This window comes from Ahaetulla prasina, chromosome 1 (genome assembly GCF_028640845.1).
Source record: "Ahaetulla prasina isolate Xishuangbanna chromosome 1, ASM2864084v1, whole genome shotgun sequence".
NCBI classification, from domain to species: domain Eukaryota; kingdom Metazoa; phylum Chordata; class Lepidosauria; order Squamata; family Colubridae; genus Ahaetulla; species Ahaetulla prasina.
The window spans coordinates 256049485-256062048 of record NC_080539.1 but is presented as its reverse complement, the minus strand read 5'-3'; the positions used below and the strand labels follow the sequence as shown (position 1 = coordinate 256062048).

At 37.8% G+C, this 12564-nt stretch overlaps 1 protein-coding gene across 1 annotated transcript in view; it reads right to left on the bottom strand.

Moving 5' to 3' along the window:
- The window catches only part of CD5 (CD5 molecule), a 42680-nt gene extending 30370 nt beyond the window's left edge, over positions 1-12310 (bottom strand). Inside the window, exon 1 of the mRNA XM_058155229.1 lies at positions 12198-12310. Coding sequence (XP_058011212.1) covers positions 12198-12279 — 82 coding nt within the window. The 5' untranslated portion in view covers positions 12280-12310. The remainder of the gene's footprint in view (positions 1-12197) is intronic.
- Positions 12311-12564: the final 254 nt, after the last annotated feature.

The following is a 12564-nucleotide window of genomic DNA, read 5'->3' as shown; positions in this document are numbered from 1 at the left end:
TGAAGATCTACATGTCTATGGAGATTCTCAGTCATCCAGGTCATGGTGTCTCAAAGGTGCTTTTTTCAGGGGACAACTTGACTTTCTTGTTTTTCTTTGAAGATGTTTCACTTCTCATCCAAGAAGCTTCATCTCTGACTGGGAATAGAAGGATTTATATTCCTTCCAGACAACTGGTCATTTGCATTATTTTAGAGAGTCTTTGAGGTCACTTGGAGGTTTATGTGTGTCTTCAGGGTCACCTGAGTAGTGCAAACGTGCGTGGAACCTTCGTGGCTGCAGGATGTTTTCTGTTCTGTGTCCCTTTACTGTTGAAAGCTGGTGCAGGCTGTTGGGGATGAGTCTGTGTTGTCTGCATCTCAAACTGGAGCGCAAATGGTTCCTGTAGTCTGCAAATTTTCTGAGGATCTACAGTGAAAAATCCTAGAGGTATATGCTGCAAAATCCTTTCGCTGATACACGGCAATGTGTGAAAGAAAGTAAATCTGCCCTTTGGAAGGGAGACGATAGCAATTAAGAGAGGAGAAACATCAACTCACTCCTGAGAAAGTAGAAAGGGTGTGAAGGGATCATTTGAAAACCTTTTCAAGATGCTCATTGTCTACCCTTCACCAATAAAAAGAATTCCTCTGCTGCTTCAGTTTCTTGACCTTACTTACCCTAAAAGTTTGACATAGCAAATGAATTGAGCAAGTGGGTTATTTGGAAGGATCCAGTTTCAGAACCTGTTTTAATTTTTAGGTGGGATCACTAGTATCATATTGGGTTCTCCTGTTGTTAGCAAATCAGTTATCACTGCCTAAATATGTATATGGATATTTATCTATGTAGGTCTTTGGTTATTCGGGTTTTCTCCCGCGTAAAATTGGAAGTGTCTTGGTGACGTTTCAACGAAGTCTCATTCATCATCTTCAGGCTTCAGCTGAAGCCTGAAGATGATGAATGAGACTTCGTCGAAACGTCGCCAAGACACTTCCAATTTTACACGGGAGAAAACCCGAATAACCAAAGACCTACATACAAACACCCGCGAAAACCTCAGAAAACAAATATTTATCTATTTATATATCAAATTTGGAATCTGCCCATCTTGCTCACAGAGTGACTCTGGACAGTGTACAGTTAAAAACCTAAAAACCATATAAATATTATGTCCTACTTGGAGGCAGTTAAAACCAGAACAGAATAAGTTAAAGAGTGAGGAGATGTCAGTGAAGGCACTAACCAATTCCCAAGGTTGTGTGCTCCTCTTGTGAGCCTCAAAGAAATAAGCAGTTCCAGATTTTCAGATATTTCTGAAAGGCCAGGAAAGTGGGGCTCACTTCACCTCTGGGGGCAGAGAATGTGCCCTTCCTGGACTCTACCAGTCAAATACTTTCATTGGCAGGTTCCATAAAATGCTAAACTCTTGACAAGTAACAACAAGAACACTTCATATGAAACCCCTATTTCTATTATTTCTGAAAATGTACAATAGAATAGAATAGAATAGAATAGAATAGATTTTTTTATTGGCCAAGTGTGATTGGACACACAAGGAATTTGTCTTGGTGCATATGCTCTCAGTGTACATAAAAGAAAAGATACGTTCATCAAGGTACAACATTTACAACACAATTGATGGTCAATATATCAATATAAATCATAAGGATTGCCAGCAACAAAGTTAAAGTCATACAGTCATAAGTGGAATGAGATTGGTGATGGAAATGATGAGAAGATTAATAGTAGTGCAGATTTAGTAAATAGTTTGACAGTGTTGAGGGAATTATTTGTTTAGCAGAGTGATGGCCTTCAGGAAAAAACTGTTCTTGTGTCTAGTTGTTCTGGTATGCAGTGCTCTATAGCGTTGTTTTGAGGATAGGAGTTGAAACAGTTTATGTCCTGGATGTGAGGAATCTATAAATATTTTCACGGCCCTCTTCTTGATTCGTGCAGTATACAGGTCCTCAATGGAAGGCAGGTTGGTAGCAATTATTTTTTCTGCAGTTGTAATTATCCTCTGAAGTCTGTGTCTTTCTTGTTGGGTTGCAGAACCGAACCAGACAGTTATAGAGGTTCAAATGACAGACTCAATAATTCCTCTGTAGAACTGAATCAGCAGCTCCTTGGGCAGTTTGAGCTTACTGAGTTGGCGCAGAAAGAACATTCTTTGTTGTCCTTTTTTGATGATGTTTTTGATGTTAGCTGTCCATTTTAGATCTTGCGATATGATAGAACCTAGAAATTTAAAGGTTTCTACTGTTGATACTGTGTTGTCTAGTATTGTGGGAGGTAGAAGTATGGAAGGGTTTCTCCTAAAGTCTACCACCATTTCTACGGTTTTGAGTGTGTTCAGTTCCAGATTGTTTTGGTTGCACCACAAGACTAGTCGTTTGACCTCTCGTCTATATGCGGATACGTCATTGTCTCGAATGAGACCAATCACTGTTGTGTCATCTGCAAACTTCAGTAGCTTAACAGATGGATCGTTGGAGACGCAGTCATTGGTATACAGAGAGAAGAGAAGTGGGGAGAGCACACAGCCTTGGGGGCCCCCTGTGCTAATTGTACAGGTATTTGATGTGATCTTGCTTAGCTTCACCTGCTGCTTCCTGTTTGTTAGGAAGCTTGTGATCCACTTACAAGTCTGTTCCGGTACCTGTAGCTGGTTTAGCTTAGTTAGAAGAGTGTCTGGAATGATGGTATTGAATGCTGAACTAAAGTCTACAAAGAGTCTACAAACAATGGTTTGTAATAGAGCAGAATGAGGTGAGGAGCAGGGGTGAAATGTAAAATTTGTTGCTATTGGCTCTGTAGGTGTGGCTTGGTGGTGGGGTAATGCGACTGGGTGGGCATGGCCAACTTTTTTTTTTTTACTTTTAAAAGCATTTTTTCTACAACCTCTTTGCTGAAAAAATGCTTGTAAAAATGCTCTTTTACAACCTCTTCAGCCGAAGAAGTTGTAAAAAATGCTTTTAAAAGGTTCTGGCAATCAGGCAACTCAGCTGGGATCATCAGAACCCTTTAAAAGCTTTTAAAAGGCTCCTCTGGCTATCCCAGCTGAGTTGCCTGATCATCAGGGGCTTTTTTTTTTTTACTTTTAAAAGCATTTTTTCGGCCAAAGAAAAAATGTTTTTAAAAGTAAAAAAACACCCTCTGATGATCGGGCGGCTCAGCTCGGTGGGTGGGGGGAGGGATTTTTGCTACCGGTTCTACGAACCACCTGCCACTATTGCTACTGGATCGGTCCGAACCGGGAGCATTTCACCCCTGGCGAGGAGCAGTGGTGGGATTCAGCCAGTTCGCACCACTTCGGGAGAACCGGTTGTTAACTTTCTGAGCAGTATGACAAACTGGTTGTTAGAAGAAATCATTAGGGCAGAGAACCGGTTGTTAAATTACTTGAATCCCACCACTGGCGAGGAGATATTTGTAAAACAAATGAGCATGTGGGCCGCTTAAGGAATATTTCCAGAAATGATTTTCTTAGCAAATTCTTAATGCCTGCTCTTTATAAATGTGGGGAAAAATAGTAAAGAAAAAAAAATTCTGATCAATACCAGTTTTATAATATACTTGATTTTAGCAAGAATAATTTTAAATATTGTATATAAAACCCTATTACACAAGAATAATAATACTTCAACTAAAAGTAATAAGAAATGTGCAAATAAAAGATCAAACTTGCAGTATTTTTGTAGATTCGTAGTTGTAAAATGTGGAGGAGGTTACTTGAAGATATAAATCATGCTATTTGTTTGTTTCACTTGCTCCAATTTCAAATGATTACCTTTTTTAGAAGCATAATTTGATTAAGGGGACTTTTCAGATCATTGAGACAATGGCATAAGAAAAATCACAATGAATGCTCTTATGAAGAATTCAAATTAAATTTCACTGAGATGGCTTTGATATGCATCTAGTCTTCTCTCTCTCTCTCTCTCTCTCTCTCTCTCTCTCACACACACACACACACACACACATCCCTATTGGATTTACAGGGCTGCTCAACCCAAACAAAGTGACTCTGGGCCATATATAACAACAACAAAAGAATAAACAAGAATAATAACAATACAATGTTAAAAGGGGCCTCTGGTGGCTCAGCAGACTAAATCTGTCTGTTATTAACACAGCTGCTTGCAATTACTGCAGGTTCAAGTCCCACCAGGCACAAGGTTGATTCACCCTTCCATCCTTTATAAGGTAGGTAAAATGAGAACCCAGATTGTTGGGGGCAATAAGTTGACTTTGTATATAATATACAAATGGATGAAGACTATTGCTTGACATAGTATAAGCCGTTCTGAGTCTTCGGAGAAGAGCGAGATATAAATGCAAATAAAATAAAAATAAAATAAAAATAAATAAGGCAGGTTGGTAGCAATTGTTTTTTCTGCAGTTCTAATTATTCTCTGAAGTCTGTGTCTGTTTTGTTGGGTTGCAGAACCCCAACCAGATAGTTATAGAGGTGCAGATGACAGACTTGATAATTCCTCTGTAGAACTGTATCAGCAGCTCCTTGGGCAGTTTGAGCTTTCTGAGTTGGCGCAGAAAAAACATTCTTTGTTGTCCTTTTTTGATGACGTTTTTGATGTTAGCTGCCCATTTTAGATCTTGTAATATGGTAGAACCTAGAAATCTGAAGGTCTCTACAGTTGATACTGTGTTATCTAGTATTGTAAGAGGTGGAAGTATGGAAGGGTTTCTCCTAAAGTCTCCCACCATTTCTACGGTTTTGAGTGTGTTCAGTTCCAGATTGTTCTGGTCGCACCACAAGGCTGGTTGTTCAACCTCTCGTCTGCATGTGGATTCATTATTGTCTCAAATGAGGCCGATCCATCTGTTAAACTACTGAAGTTCACAGATGACACAACAGTGGTGTCATCTTGAACTTCAGTAGTTTAACAGATGGATCATTAGAGATGCAGTCATTGGTATACAGAGAGAAGAGGAGTGGGGAGAGCACACAGCCTTGGGGGGGGGGCCCTGTGCTAATTGTACAGGTATCTGATGTGATTCTGCTTAGCTTCACCTGCTGCTTCCTGTTTGTTAGGAAACTTATGATCCACTTACAAGTCTGTTCAGGTACCTGTAGCTGGTTTAGCTTAGTTAGAAGAGTGTCTGGAATGATGGTATTGAATGCTGAACTAAAGTCTACACAGAGGACCCTTGCGTAGGTCTTTGGAGATTCAAGATGTTGAAATATATGAATTTCAAAAACACATACCCATTTGAACAAGTGGGTCCAAACATCCCAAATGTTTTATGAATAAAACAGAAGTGCTAATGTAACAAACCTGGTTGCAAAGGCATATATCACATGGGGAAATCCTTTAAGCAGTCAGGATTGGCTGTCTCTCAATAAGCATCCATGTGTTGGCATAACTTGGTAGTTCCATGTTTCTGAAACTATAAAACCCTGGTGATCCCCAAACTTGACTCAATCAGACCGTTGCACAGTCAGATGTCCAGTTGTATTCTGGTTGGTTTTCCCCCGTCTGATGCTTATGAATGAGTTGAACTTCAACTGCCTTAATCCTCAGCCAGAATTCTGGCACCATATATACTCTCTCTTCATGAGATCATTGGCCTGCTAGTGCTCCACTAGACTGGACATCTACTAGCAGTGCAATTCTTCTATGATAATCATTAGCAGCAGCAAAGGAGCCTCACAGCCAGCTTACATTGGTGTAACTACAACATGCAATGCGTGTTTTTGAATATTCTTCCTTGAGAGACTTGCTTGCATCCAGCTTGTTCTTTCAAGCATAATGCAAAGTTTTTAATTCTCTTGGGCTATTTAAACCCTGAGTATAATCGGTGTTTTCATCTGTCCTTTTAAACTTTATATGATTCTATGATTTTAATTTTATAAACTGCTTAAGGTTTTCTTTTTCAGAAAATAAGGAGGCATTTAAATATGTTTTTAAAAAGTATGTTAAAAATACGTAGAGGAAGATAAATGAAGTGTATACAGAAAGGAATTAGTATTGGATGGAATTCTGGGCATATAAAGTTTGAATCCAACACACTGAATGATACAATTAGTTCCCATTTTAATGTTGAGGGCAAATTAACAAAAAATGAAAGCATTATTTTTAGAAGAATACTAAGAACTTTTAATTCCTGGCTGATGTGAGCCTGGAAATCTACTGCCTGCACCAATTTTCAGAATGATCAAGTTACCAAAAAGAGAAAGTTAATTAAACCTGGGTCACTTTTCATGGAATAGCTTTAGCTTTAGCATCAGCTTTCTTGTGAGTGGCACATTTTTTAAAAAAAATCTTAATTGCACCTAGAGACTCCTGCTATTTATATTAAAATGAACATGCCATGAAAGATGGATTTTGATCCTTTTGCTAATGCTATTTCTCCAGATTCAATTCCTCTCCCAAATAGTTTTAGATTTGAGATGGGAAAATTCTACTTATGAGAAAATGGGAAAATTTCTCATGGAGGTTGAAAGATTAAGTTCTGACCCGACCTGGGGAATCTCATAATTTGATCTCCTTAAATACATGGTCCTTTAGTGGTGGAACTAAGTACATTCAAATCTTGGACTTATTGATCTTGGGGTGGAGTGGGGGCTCAGTTGTGCATCTGTATGATTTCTCCCTTTCTCCACCATTTTATGCTCTATTGTACAGCTGCTTCTGGTACTGGATGTTTACCAACTCTGCACCTGTGTGGTTCCGCATTTATTAAAATAAACCTATAACTCCAGGTTAAAATTTTGGTTTCTGAATTCTGACTCTAAACGTATTTCCTGAGAAAAAGCCTCACTCAGTTATTGCTGGTGTTTAAAACAGATGCTATAATTGTAAAGTGAAAAGAAGAAAATGTACACACTCACCTGGTCACTTGTTCTATCTATCAATTATATCTACATTAAATTACAAGGGAAATTGCTGCAATGAACAATGTCAGTCAGGCATGCACACAACTGGCCCAGAATATAGCTAGGTCTGTCTGCAGGGGCATTTACAATGGGCCCCCCCAAAAGATTTTACCTGGCAATCATGACTACATAATCAAAACTTAGTCCTTTCCCGCCCCCCCCTTCTATGGCATATCGCTCATATGAAATGGAGCGAGGCTTCAGTTGCGCCATTGCCGCTGCCATTTTAACTCCTCTGTGATCACTGCTACCTATTTGCTCCTCTCCCCATCATCTGTCTGCATCTGCTTTATCATTACTGTCCCTTCTGTTGAGGCCCCTGCAGACAGGCCCAGCTCTATGGTCTGGGCTAGTATGTGCATGGTTGGCTGACATTACCCATTATAGCATTTTTCTTTTTAATTTAATTTGTTCAATATGCTGTTGTTTATAAGTATGGGGACCCTATGCAAGACTGCCTTTCATCCACAGCTGGCATGGCTAAGGCCATAGCATTCAGAGTGCTTGTATTTTGCGGTCTCAAGAGCCTCATTCAGTTAAAAGCGATTGAAGAAATCCCTTGCTTTTTTTCAAGCAGGAGAAGTTAGAGCTTGGAAGAGCTTTGTTTTTTTAAAGAAAAGATAAACAAATCTGCTCCCAAAATATGAGAGAGAGAGAGGTGTGGGTGGGAATCTCACTTCCACCAATGTGTGCTGAATACTTGCGTGATTATTTCTTCATGCTGTACAACAAAGGTAGTTTTTTTTTCCCAGAAGGTGCCTAGACTTTCTTTTTGGGTTTTTTTCCTGAAGAACTGAAGAAGCTTCTTGGATGAGAAGTGAAATGTTTTCAAAGAAAAGAACAAGAAAGTCCAGTTGCCTTTTGGAAAAACACCTTGGAGACAACCATGGCCAGGATGATTGAGAAGCTCTATATACGCATACATGCTGCATCTCCTCTACAAGCAACACACAAACTTTCTTTCTTTCCTTCCGATTGTAGACGACCACTTCAAATTTTATGGAAAAAGAAAGCGGCAGGTAAGGAGAGGTATTGAAAGTGCCGACAAGCACAGAAAATGCTGTGACAGCATTTGCTGAGGGCTTTTACATTCAAAACCGTATAATAGATAATTCTATCCAAAGTTATATTTTCTATAGAATTCAGAGTCTTTGGCTGAAGTGAGTCTCCTACCACTGCCAACTGTATATTTTCTCATAATCTTAAATTTAAATAAATTTAAATTTAAATAAAGAACTGCAGAAAAAATAATTGCTTCCAACCTGCCTTCCATTGAGGACCTGTATACTGCACGAATCAAGAAGAGGGCCGTGAAAATATTTACAGACCCCTCGCATCCTGGACATAAACTGTTTCAACTACTACCCTCAAAACGACGCTATAGAGCACTGCAACTAGACACAAGAACAGTTTTTTCCCGAAGGCCATCACTCTGCTAAACAAATAATTCCATCAACACTGTCAAACTATTTACTGAATCTGCACTACTATTAATCTTCTCATAGTTCCCATCACCAATCTCTTTCCATTTATGACTGTATGAGTATAACTTGTTGCTGGCAATCCTTATGATTTATATTGATATATTGACCATCAATTGTGTTGTAAATGTTGTACCTTGATGAACGTATCTTTTCTTTTATGTACACTGAGAGCATATGCACCAAGACAAATTCCTTGTGTGTCCAATCACACTTGGCCAATAAAAATTCTATTCTGTTCTATTCTATTCTATTCTATTTGATCTTTGAAAAAATCTGGGCTGATTTAAGCCCACACAATGCATGTTCATGCATCCAAAAAAAAAAACATTTGAATATCCATTTACTTGTTATAGATGTATCAGGTTTTGATTGCCTCAAGTATTATGTAAAACATAGATGAGGCATTTTAAAAAGAAATACAAATAGTGATGCTGCACAAGCATCACCAAAATTAAGCATAACAAAGAAACAAATCACTTTCCATTTTCAGAACTTTCTTCATGTGCTATAATTTCTATGGTATTATATTATAATATTATAATTTCTATGGTATATTATAAAAGTATTCAGAGACATCATATGGGTGGGAATAAGACAAATTTTTACAAATTAGGTATGCATTTCCCAATTATATATATAATATACATACATATATACATACATACATACATACATACATACATAAGTTTTTGCAATAAAGATCATCATCAGCCAGTGTAAATTTTAGAAAGATTGAATCACACTATCTGAATTTCTATTTATATGCAACTCTGTTCTCAGTGAATAATATATTGTGTGATAAATATATACATTTTAGTTATAAACATAAAAATTCTCTAAGAAAATAAATATGTCATATATTTTAGAACCCGTTGACTCCTTAGTGAAATGTGGTAAACTTTCTGCATTTACAAAACAACAACTAGCAGCTGCAGTGGAAATGATTTTTTATATATATAACAAAGAGGATTTTTTTGAAAACATTGAAAGATAGGGAGCTCAAAAAGTATGGTAATTTCTTTAAATTTTATTATTTTAAATAATAAGTGAAGCGTAATGTTCAGCACCCAAATGCTTCACAATTTTAGTATAATCATCCATTTTAAATACAATCACAAGAAGTTTTATATCTGGTAAAGAGAAAAGAAATATCTTGTGTCATGACAAAGCAAAGATGCAAAAATCAACATAGGGTATCCCCAAACACATTAGTTTATTTGTAGAGAATTATAGAATACCAGAAGAACAGTACATTATGGGAACATTCTTATCTTTGTGCTGAAGTAGGATGAACTAGGCAGTGATATGAATTGAAAACAAAACTGAATTTAAACATGGATTTTTGGTATCCATCTGTAATATCTGACAGTAGTAACTGCTTTTAATGATTGTTTTTATATATTTATTGTTTTATTTAATTGTTAAATGTTGCCTAGAGTCACCGTGTGAAATGGGCAGTCCTATAAATTTGATGTATGTATGTATGTATGCATGTATGTATGTATGTATGTATGTTACAATCTCTAATATGAGCTACTGTCCTGATTTGGTCCTCTTGTGTCCAATAGGAATTAGAAAATAAATTTGTTTTACGTTAAAAATACATCACTATGAGAAATAGTAGTTTTCTCATTCAATTCATGTCTTGGCTTTGGATAAAATTAGTTTATAAAATAATATTTTCGAAGTATAGTTGTATTCCATATACAAAACTGTTGTGGAACTTTGCCTGCATTAACATGAAAGGAAAGGGGGAAAGGGGAAGGATAGGATAGCATAGCACAGCACAGCACAGCACAGCACAGCACAGCACAGCACAGCACAGCACAGCACAGCATAGTATTGCACAGCATAAAAGGAAAGGAAAGGAAAGGAAAGGAAAGGAAAGGAAAGGAAAGGAAAAACATTAAATGTAACCCATGGCAAGTATATCCATATAAATTCACTTTTTTCAGGACATGTAGTGGAGTCAGTTTGCTTAGATTAGAACTGAAAAAACCCATCCTACTCTGCCTTCCCCCTCCCACTGCAATTAATTCAAGAAGTGACTTGATTTCCTTATTCTGATTTTCCACTTGTAACTAAGATCACCCTTCCATCTTCAGTACGCAGGTATTTTTTAAAAAAAAATTACAATAATTATATTCTTTGGGTAGCTTGAGTGACTGGTGCAGCCTTGTGCTGAAATACAGATTTTCTGCTAGTTCTGCCAATTTTCAGTAGACACAATTCATGATCTTTAGTTAATTAAAATATAATGAGGGTGTGAACAGATAAGGAGTTCTTGATTAATGACCGGGTAGGGTGGATATATTAACAGGAAGACAGGTTTATATAGTACAAAATGAATCAACACTTGGTACAAATAAGAAGCAAGAATTCAGCAACAAATTTCTTCCCAGACTATATACATATTTAATTACCGCTCAATTTAATGGCTGCAGTTATAGGGTGGGTAGGTCTGCAGTGCTCATATAGATTACATCCTGTATTAATTGCATTTTCACATCAATTTTCCTTCTTTGGCTAGGTTGACTAGGATGGCTTGTGCTTTTATATTGGAACCTAGATTTCGTTCACCTAGAAAGAGGAACGATTTCAGCATATTTTTTAAATCTTCTCAAAGGTTCAAAGTTTTTAGAAATATAATATAGCTAATGCTTGATTAGCTATTAGCTATTAAACAAATACAGTTTCTCCCATTGACTTTGCTTGGCTGGGAAGGTCACAAATAGCGATCACATGATTCCAGGATGCTACTCATACATAGTTAAATAAAATACTGGTTGCCAAACGTCCCAAATTTAGATCACATGGCTGTGGGGATATTGTGATGGTCCTGTGAGGATCTGTCATAAGCAATCTTTTCCAGTGCTGTTGTAATGTCAAACAATCACTAAATAAATGGTTGCAAGTTGAGGTCCACCTATACGTGCTCAAGCTGAGACTCTGACATTACAGAGCCTATTACTGACCCCACAAATCCACAGCAATCTCAGAGGCATTACATTCATTCACAGTGCCCTGAAGGGGGCTCTCTATAAATATATGCGCCTTGTGTTTACCCCAAAATTTATTGCTCTAGCCGGCTATTGAAAGTTATCAGCATTGTATAAAATATTAGCAATGAAAAACATAGTTTAAAACTGGTAGCAAAATAACGAAGGTCATTAGCAACTTAGTCCACAAAGTTTGTGAAAAATATAGATAGCAGCAGCAACTTCCCAGCAATTTAAAACACTTTATATGCATGAAAAAAATTAATCATAATCTTCTTAAAAATGGAATATTTTAAATAAAGCACTAGGGGATTTAATAGGTACTTTGTCACAGAAAAGAACATCAAAGATAGGAACCCTGCAGTGAAAACTCCACATCCAGCTGCCCCTAACCCCACTACAGTTGGGGGGGAAAATTGATGACGGAGCAGAGCATATGAGACAAAGGGCCTTGCACAGAAGTGATATTGGAATTCCTGGGTTTCACACAGCCAACCCAAATTTTTTGCCAGACGAAGCAAGAAGATATGGGAACACTTCATGCAACCCTCCCAGGAATGGGACAGGTCTGAAAACTTTCCAGATGGAAGAAAACTGCAGGAACTCAGTTTTTTTTTTAATCTTTCCCCTAAGTATTGAAAGTCCTTCACATACCCCTCGTTCAAAAAAATTGGCCCCAATAGGAGTGTCTGTCTTGTCTTTGTCTAGTTAAATTGAAAGGGCTGGAGCTTAAGTTTAGCAACTGGGACCTTATAGAAGCCTCTACGTGATTTAAACTCCCTGCTGAGATTTGAACTTGTGCAGATAGCATAGTCTTGTAAAATTACTCACCCCACATCTCCACCAACATTAGTGGGATAAAGCCTAGAAGGTGCGTGAATCTCATTAGTCTGTTCCACCACATCCGATGCATACAAGCACCCCTTTTTCTGTCCTTGCCGTGGCTTTTCTGCTACCTGCTATGGGTGAAGGGAGGGGGTAGGGAGGTAGACTGTGTGCTTTTCCTCTCCCTCTCCCTCCTGATGTGGTTTTTTTGCGTCATTTCTCAACAATGGCTTGGAGTGTGCTGCACTAGGTGCCCTTTTAAAGACTTAATGGTTTAGAATTGGGCCCCAGCTTCCTTCACAAAGGGATTCACACTATCAGACCACAAAAACATCCACCCTTATTCTTGCTTGCTTAGCAGGCACAAAAGCAC